The 9,522-nt window shown below is 41.2% G+C and overlaps 1 protein-coding gene across 3 annotated transcripts in view; it reads left to right on the forward strand.

Annotated features, from left to right (window-relative positions):
* Positions 1-3,382, forward strand: part of ZCCHC4 (zinc finger CCHC-type containing 4) — a 48,647-nt gene extending 45,265 nt beyond the window's left edge. For all 3 annotated transcript variants that reach the window (XM_032633369.1, XM_032633371.1, XM_032633370.1), the window contains one exon: positions 2,697-3,382. In XM_032633369.1, the coding sequence (XP_032489260.1) occupies positions 2,697-2,832 (136 nt within the window). In that variant the 3' untranslated portion in view covers positions 2,833-3,382. The remainder of the gene's footprint in view (positions 1-2,696) is intronic.
* Positions 3,383-9,522: the final 6,140 nt, after the last annotated feature.

Raw genomic sequence — 9,522 nt, forward strand, 5'->3', positions numbered from 1 at the left:
GGGCTTCCCTGGTGGCGCAGTGGTTGAGAGTCCGCCTGCCGATGCGGGGGACACGGGTTCGTGACCCGGTCCGGGAAGATCCCACATGCCGCGGAGCGGCTGGACCCGTGAGCCATGGCCGCTGAGCCTGCACGTCCGGAGCCTGTGCTCCGCAACGGGAGAGGCCACAGCAGCGAGAGGCCCGCGTACCGCAAAAAAGAAAAAGAAAAAATTTGCTAAATCATCATTTATCAGGACATTATCCTACTTCTAAAAAATGGCTGGAGGGAAAGGAGATTTATGTAACATGCACTAAAGAGTATAAAGATGACTGTTTTATTTTGAACTTATAGGATACCCCAGTCCATGGTGAAAATTCTAAACATGGAAAAATATAAAATTGCCAAGCAAAATTCTGAGTAGTAGTCATGTGGAGCTACTAATAATAGCTAATATTTATTTATTAATTACTGTATGCTTAGCATTTTACATACCTGAATAATTTATAGTAGAGTATGTAGTATCAAGGTAATTAAGAACACAATTTCCTGAATCAAACTAGTTCTGCCACTTTCTCATGGATGATTTCATAGCCTCTGTTTCTTCCCCTAAAAAAAATGGGGGGGGGAAGGAAAGGGAAGGGTGACATCTGCCTTGGCTCAGTCTCCCAGCTCCTTGAAGTCAAAGACTTTGTCCATTCATTTTTGTATTCCCAACACTTAACATGTATATGGAATGAACAAAAGGAGAGGCTGAGTTTGGTAGTAATATAGGAGATTATATACTGTTTATGAAGCTCCTTTCCCAGGTTTTGGTTCTGGGAAGATCAAGAAGGAGCATTTCCCTAGGACTCGTGGTGGTTTAGGAGAAGTGAATCTAACAATTGATATTGCTGGGAAGCCATGGAAATGCCCAGGTTTGCCATTACTGGCAGCCCCAGCCCATCCCTTCGTTCATGATATGATAAATGGCATGATTCTGCTAGCTTGGAGAAAGTGAATGGATAGAGCAGTAATCTTCCTCAGCTATAGATTGCCTGTAATGTAGTTCAGAGATCACCTGAAACAAAGGATCTGGGTGGTTTTGTTTGTTTGTTTGTTTCGTTTGTTTTGTTTTGTTTGTTTTGCGGTATGCAGGCCTCTCACTGTTGTGGCCTCTCCCATTGCGGAGCACAGGCTCCAGAAGCGCAGGCTCAGCAGCCATGGCCCACGGGCCCAGCCACTCCACGGCACGTGGGATCTTCCCGGACCGGGGCATGAACCCGTGTCCCCCGCATCGGCAGGTGGACTCTCAACCACTGCGCCACCAGGGAAGCCCGATCTGGGTGTTTTTTTTTCCTGGTGTGATTTAATGTTTTTTAGAGAGTGAGTTTCAACTTGTTCATTTTTTAAAAAAATATCTTTATTAGAGTATAATTGCTTTACAACGTTATGTTAGTTTCTGCTGTACGACAAAGTGAATCAGCTATACATATACATATATCCGCATATCCCCTCCCTCTTGAGCCTCCCTCCCACCCTCCCTATCCCATCCCTCTAGGTCATCACAAAGCACCGAGCTGATCTCCCTGTGCTATGCAGCAGCTTCCCACTAGTTATCCGTTTTACATTTGGTAGTGTATGTATGTTAGTGCTATTCTCTCACTTCATCCCAGCTTCCCCTTCCCACCCTGTGTCCTCAAGTCCATTCTCTACATCTGCATCTTTATTCCTGCCCTGCCACTAGCTTCATCAGTACTGTTTTTTTTTAGATTCTATATATGTGTGTTAGCATACAGTATTTGTTTTCCTCTTTCTGACTTACTTCACTCTGACAGACTCTAGGTCCATCCCCCTCATTCCAAATAACTCAATTTCATTCCTTTTTATGGCTGAGTAATATTCCACTGTATATATGTGTCACATCTTCTTTATCCATTCATCTGTCGATGGACATTTAGGTTGCTTCCATGTCCTGGCTATTGTAAACAGTGTTGCAGTAAACATTGTGGTACATGTATCTTTTTGAATTATGGTTTTCTCAGGGTATATGCCCAGTAGTGGGATTGCTGGGTCGTATGGTAGTTCTATTTTTAGTTTTTTAAGGAACCTCCATACTGTTCTACATAGTGGCTTCACCTTGTTCATTTTGAAGCTAGTCTTCAAGAAGAGACCACAAAATGTTGGCATCTTGTATGGCACTTGTCAGGACTTTTAGATCTACTGAGGAAAGGAAAATTAGCTGTAGGACTATAAGATGGGCCTCTTTAAGTCTTTTCAGTTTTTTCCATTGTGCTATTTCATTTTTCTACCACTGCTAACTGCCAGTGTGTTGGTCTTTTTTCTGAAAAATGTAATTCAGGGATTTGGAGATTGAAGTGCTGAGTTGAGCAGTACAGATGTACCAAAAAAAAAAAAAAAGAAAGAAAGAAAAACCAACCAAAAAACCTCCCAACTCATTGGCCTGACTATTTACTTCTGTGGCGTGTTTGTCCTGAATAGATTGTTCTAAATTTGTAGTCACCATGTTTCAAAGAAATTTCTTTTCTCAAACATTTTGCTTGGTCAGGACTCTATCTCCTTGTTATTATGGTTAGGATTCTGAGGATTTATGCTTATAATACAGTAAATTCTTCCCCTTCTGTTTTCTTATTTGGTTAGCTAGTTAATTAAACTTCAACATAATTACATAATTCACTGTGCTCATTCTACAAAATAATTTAGCACCTTGTTTTTCAGAGCTGTCAGAAAACAGAAGCAAAGAAAGAGCAATAAGATGAAAATGGAGACCACTAAAGGACAGTCCATGAATCATACAACTGTTACAGGGAAGAAGAAAAGAAGAGAAAGAGCTCATCAATATCTGTGCTCTTAAATGTCCAGTGGCTTGCGAATAAGAAAGATTTATAGATTTATTTGATGCCATTTTCTGAAAGTGCCTCACTGGACTTAAATTCTGTTGCTTTCAAAGGTATGCACCTCTCTAAGCTTGAAAGTAGGCAGGTGGTTTATAGACCTCCTCACCCCCAGCAGCCCCTCTGGAGACCTGGGGAGTTGTTTCATCCTTAGCTGGTTTGCCAGCTCTCAGTGCCTTTTTTCTCTCTTTAAATCTCTTCCAGTCATATTATTTTAGCCTCTTTTATCTGAAAAATGGGCATAAAGCGTCCTTTTGCTAGAAGAAAGAAGAAAATGAGAATGAAAACCTGAGGTTTTGTTTACATTGAACATAAGAGTATGTTAAGTTCGATGTTTTAAATATTAAAGTATTGTACAATGGCTTAAACCCCACTTGTAAAGAGAAATACAATGTTTAATTTTTTTTTTAGACAGACTCTGAAGATGATGGAAAGAATTTTGACAAAGGCAGTCTAAAGATATAAAGATTATGATTATGGTTACATTATTAAATATTTATTTTTCAAATACTTTTTGCAGTTTTCCTTTGATGATATAGAATCACCTAAATGTTTGTTGAATGAGCGAGGTTTTTAGAATTATGACGTGCTCTGTCATCTTAGTGTCTTTTAACCTAGGCAGTATGTTTCTGTCTTTGTACAAGTAGTAGCAGAAGGCAGGATATTTTGGTGATCATTTTGGTGGTCCTCATTCCTATTCTAACACTTTCTGGTTGTATGTCCTTAGCCAGGTCATTCATTCTCTAGAAGCTACTGTTTCTTCGTTATTATAATGGGGACAATAATAGTTAGACCTCAGGTTTGTTTGTGGTGAAATTAAATGAGGCACATGCCCCTGGCTCTCAGCTCTCCTGCCACCCGTGAGAAATGTTAACAAATGAAGATGGCTACGAGCACTAATGGTAATCACCGGGTGGTCAGGTATTGTAGCATGGAAGGGAGTAGTTTGAACAAACAGTTCATCGTCTCCTTAAGACTTAGTAGTTTAGAATGGCTTGCATTTGCACAATGACTCTTCTCTCTTTCCCAAATGACTGCTTTAGAGCAGGTTTGGAGGCATCTCTGCTTGGGCTTAGCTAGAACCCTGAGAGTAAAGGTAGAAGAACTGCACTCCATCTGGTATTTAAATTCCACCCGGTATTTAAGTTAGGATGGTTTGTTGCCTGATGTGGAATATGCACATGTGGCCCTGATCAGTGTGGTCCTGGTAGATCAGGCTATATCAAAAAATGAGCTAAGCTCCTGGACTTAACAAGCATCAGAAAACTCTTCTCTTGCCCCCTCTTTAACATGGGTTCCTGTGGTGATAGGAGGGGCAGATTTTGATGTGATTGGATGAGATATGAACCTTGTACAATCATTGTGAGAGTTCCCCTCTCTGATTCAGGCATAGATGTGGACATTGCCTGACTTTCATGGTGTCCACAATACCATGGTTAAAATCTGTTGAAATGTCCTCCGAAACTCAGACAGCTGCGGGACCATGACTGCTGAAGAATTGGGTCCTGATGGCCAATGGTTTTTATCATCACCATATTTTCTTAGTTTTAAGATACCATCAGTTGTAAAATGCATTTTCGATGTAATCATAGCTTTTCAGGGAGAAAACACCTTTATCTCATTAATTGTATATATTAAATTTTAGATGTCTCTTTTTCAGAAATATTGAAATGTGAAAAAAATGTCCATCTTAGTATTGAGCAAATAGGGTATTACTTATAATCAGGAATTCTGTACTTAAAAACTTCATTACCTCCTTAGAGAGTTAAAAATAGGAAATTTGATGGTTCTGGTTTTTTTTGTTCAATTAATACTAATTTTAAGGACTTAATCCCTTTCTTTTCTCAGAGGATAAACTAATAGAATGTAAAAATGTCTCTGGGAGGTAAAGTGTGATGGGAGATGAAGTCATTTGTTCTAATTAGAAATCTGCCTATCTGAACATTAAGATACTTACTCAAAATAGCAATAGAAGAAAATTCCTGAAATTTGACAGATAAAACTTTCTAAGCTTTTTAAAAGGACATTTTTCTTAAATAACTACAGCTAAATTTCATTCTACTTCTTGTTTATATTATAAAATGTAATGAAATACAAAGTTACTTTGTAGGCCCTGGATGATCGGATTTCAGTTTTTTTCCCTACATTTAGTCTGATAGTTAGACTAATTTATCTCTCCAGTGTGCCCCAATCTTTTCATCCTATTCTCTTCTTTCTGTTTGGAACATTTCCCTCCATACAGCCGTCTGTTAAAGTCTTATGGAGCCTTTAGGCCCTGGCCCAAGTCCCACTCTCTCCTGGGAAGCCTCACATGAGTCCCTGATAGCAGCCAGTACCTTCCTCTCCAAACCCCTTGCTATTCTGCGCCACATTTGAGGCACTTTTCATGTATTATTCTGTGATTATATTGACAGATTCTGTTTCCCCGAAAGGTTTCAGTTTCTTCAGGTCAGTACCCACTTCTTACACTCTCATGTCTTTCTTATGTATTGTAGGTGCTTAGGAAAAAGTTGATGAAAACATGGAATTTTCTAGAGGTTTTCAGGTGGTAGGTGTATTCATTTGCTAGGGCTGCCATAACAAAAAGTCACAGACTGGGTGGCTTAAACAACAATAATTAACTTTCTCACAGTTCAGGAGCCTGGAAGTCCAAGATCAAGGTGTCTGCTGATTCATTTCCTGGTGAGATCTCTCTTCCTGGCTTGCAGATGGCACCTCACTGTGTCCTCACATGGTCTTTCTTCTATGTGTGTGTATTCCTGGTGTCTCTCTGTGTCCAAATTTCCTCTTTGTATAAGGATACTAGTCAGATTGGATTAGGGCCCACCCTAATGGCCTCATTTTACTTGTCATCTCCTTTTTAAAGGCCCTGTCTCTGAATACAGTCGCCCTCTGAGCTACTGGGGGTTAGGACTTCAACATGCAGATTTGGGGAGACACAATTCATTCCCTAACAGTAAGCATGCCTAAGATATGGAGAGGACTTGCTTTTTTCTCTTTCTCAGAAGGACTGAAAAAAGGAAGACAGACCTAAACAATACTGGGAGGAATTCAGAGCCAACAGGAGGGTTTAAATGTTGGGATGTGCTGTGTGAGCGAGATCGGCAGCCTTATCTGGAAGTCTTTAAACTTAGAATAATTCAGCTTTCAAGGTTATTTTAAGAAAAACACTTAAGTTGATTTCTGCCCTTTTTGAAGCAATTTATAAAATACTAGGCATCTGGGAGAAGCTTGACTATAGGCAGACATCAGAGAAATATTGTGGGTTTGGTTCCAGACCACCGTGATAAATTGAGTATCTCAGTGAAGGGAGTCGCATGAATTTTTTGGTTTCCCAGGGCATCTAAAAGTTGCATTTATACCACACTGTAGTCTGTTAAGTGTGCATTGTCTAAAAAAAAAAATCCACATACCTGAATTTAAAAATACTTTATTACTAAAAAATGCTAAAACATCATCTCATAACACAGGGATGCCACAGACCTTCAATTTGTAAAACAAACCACAATATCTACAAAGCACAATAAAACAAGATATTTAATTTTTAAATATAAAATCACAGCCTATAAAAAGGTGCTTGTCTGATACCACCTCCTTCATGATGTCCTTGTTGGTGTCTCCAGTGGAACAGTACGTCTCTTACCAGTGAAATAAAAATAGGTGTGTGTTTGTGTGTCTTTTCATTTCTACTTCTTTTCAGGTACTTAAATCATGTCCTGCATTAGAACAACTCTTTGTGCTTGTTTCCCCTGTGTAGATTAGAAACTCGTTGATGGCAGGGGCCTGTGGACATCATCGTGAACGTTCACTGGCTCCCAGAGCCTGTGTCTTGCACATGGTGATATCAGAGACAACCAGTTGCAGTATGCATGGCCTCATTCCTCCTCCTACAAGCCTGGGAAGCAGGCGCCCAGGCTAACACCGTTCTCCACCCTCCAAGTAGAAGCTGCTCCTAAATACGGACCGGGTGAATGGAGATGGCCACTTACGCCTCCAAACCCAACTGTGCTGCCTGACAGTAAGACGCTAATACACTTAGAGCTCCCCAAGGAAGAAAAGCCTAAAAAAATGCAAAGGAAAATCCAATTTGACTTACTTGATGCGGTTTTAATTGGAACATTAGGACATGGGTTAAATTACTTGAGGGTTAGCTAGAAGGTCACTGCAAAAAAGTGAAGATAAGAACTCTACTATTTGATTTCAAGTGACTTAGTATAAATGTTAACTCAGCAAGACTGAGGGGGAAAAAAGCACCAAAAATAAGCAAGCAGATCGCAGAGATCTGAGGGGTGAGTTTTATCCCATTAGCTGGACAGTCACAAGATTCTCACACTACTGTGTTGCAAGATTCTCACACTACTGTGTTGCTTATAGTAGCCCTGCAGACTGGCAGTGTGACATCCGGTGATCTCTAAGAAACAAAGCCTGATTAGATGGGCCAGCTTCTTCATCTGAAAATGTGGAGGTGAGGAAAGGGAGAAAACTAGAGATAGACAGCCTAAACATTCCACATGCTTAGAGGACAAAAGGAGAAGTTGCTGCCTGCTAACTTTACCATTAATACATGAGCCAGGTGAGTCAAATAAAATGAAAAGTAACTAATTCTACCACCCAGACATAACCGCTGTCACACTTACGTGTGTGTCCTTCCAAAGATTGTTTCTCGTGTAAAAGCTATATAGACGCTCTAAAATTTCCCCCACAAAAATGGAACTATTAAAATATACTGTTTGTAATCCTCTCCTCATAAACATGTTGTGAACATCAATTTATACCTATAACAACGGTATTATTCTTCAGTATGCATGTACTGTATTTAATCAGTCTCATGGTTGGACATCTAAATTGTTTGCATTTTTCACTAGTGTAAACAACTCTATGGTGAACATACTTATACTCAAATTTTTTCTTATTTCCTTAAGGTAAGTTCCTATATATACAAATACTGGTTCTGTAGCTCTCAGAACTTTTTTTCCAGATGGGAGTCACATGAGTTGGTCTCCGAACAGCATCTGAAGTGGTCGTGGGAGACAAAGCACCACGAACTGATAGTCTAGACCCACATCTCCCAGACGCGCTTCAAACGTAAAACCACCCTTTGAGTAGTAATGATTGATTGTCATATTGAACACTATGGATGGGCCGCTTCGCCACCGTCACTCCCACCCGTTCCATCGTGTGCCTGCTGTGGGATTTGGGGGAGGGTTGACTGACATCCGCTCCAGCTCTTGGGGAGGACTTTTTATAGGGCATAATTCCACCCCCTTTACCTGTGAGTGATTTCAGCGAGGCTCAGGATAGGGGCTGGTCTAATTACAACGCAGCTCAGTACTTTAGTCTTGTGACTGGTGAAGAGACGCTCATTCTTCCTTCTGAATGAGGAAGCCTGCGGCTCCAGGTGCTGTCGGCAGTCTTCCAGCAAACACATGGGGAGCCAGCTTTATGGTAGTGCACACCTTCAGCTGGGTCCCTGGTGATTCCAAGTTGCTGGATCTAGTCTGCCCTGAAGTTGGCCCCATGACTGGACTTGTAATTTACATGAGCCGACACATTCTAGTTATTACTTGTGCCACTGTGACCATGGCAGGGCAGAGAGAGTCTATCACTAACATTTATTTCTTTTTCCAGCAAATCCAGTTAATTTGCTTATTTTGTATGTTTCACTTATTTTTTGACTTCAAAATAGGCCTCTCAAAATAACAGCCTTTCCACCTGGCCTAGATCAGTCACATCCCACACAACTCCATCTTCCATCCCTGTACACTGTGAGTCCCACATCTCTGCTCGGGCCCTGAGCTTTCCCCTTCACACCTGCCTTTTCAGCTGCCTTTTGGCCATCACAGATGGATTTTCACACCACACCTCCACCTGAACTCCTTTGCTCTGGTCTACTTTGCTCAGTCCCCACTGAACTCCTTTGCTCTGGTCTGCTTTCCCTCCCTTCCCCTCATACTTCCCTCATATCCCACCCAACAACAACCAGTTCTCTACTCCCTGAGTCTGTGCGCCCAAATATCCCAACCTGTCTTGACTACTCCCTTGCTTTCATTCCCCCGATCTAATCAATAATCTGTTCATGTTATCCTACTTCAGAAATGTCTCTGGAATCACCTCCTGCAACCCCCGTCTCCCCTCCTCCGCCTCTACCCAACTAGTCTTCCTTCCTTTCTAACCCATCATCAGCCTTGGCACAAGAATTAAGGTCTTGCATGACCGATGAACCAGTGTGATGCCGTCAACAACACACCCCACCGCCAACAACCTCTGTTCTCAACTTCCTGCCTTTCAGAATCTAACCCCACACCGTTATAACACGTGGAAAGGTGCCGTCGGTGTGAGCTAGCCCAAGGGGTGTAGTGATCAAAGAAACAGCCTAGCTACCAAAAAGTTATTTCAAAAGAGCTAGCCACTGCATTTTCTTTTCAAGCACTAGGAAGAGGATACATTAATATACATCATGGGAATTCTTAAAGTCTATTTTCTCTTCATTTCCCTCACCCCTTTCCCACTTCCCACTCTGCACATTTGTATCTCCCGTCTTTGCCTTCTTAAAAAGCACCAATGCCTGATCCCGGGGCCTTTCCCCCTTTTCCTTTTGATCCTGTGCCACATAAGCACAAGTAAACCAATTTGACTAAGCAGTGTTTTCT

Source organism: Phocoena sinus, chromosome 5 (genome assembly GCF_008692025.1).
Source record: "Phocoena sinus isolate mPhoSin1 chromosome 5, mPhoSin1.pri, whole genome shotgun sequence".
Lineage (NCBI taxonomy): Eukaryota > Metazoa > Chordata > Mammalia > Artiodactyla > Phocoenidae > Phocoena > Phocoena sinus.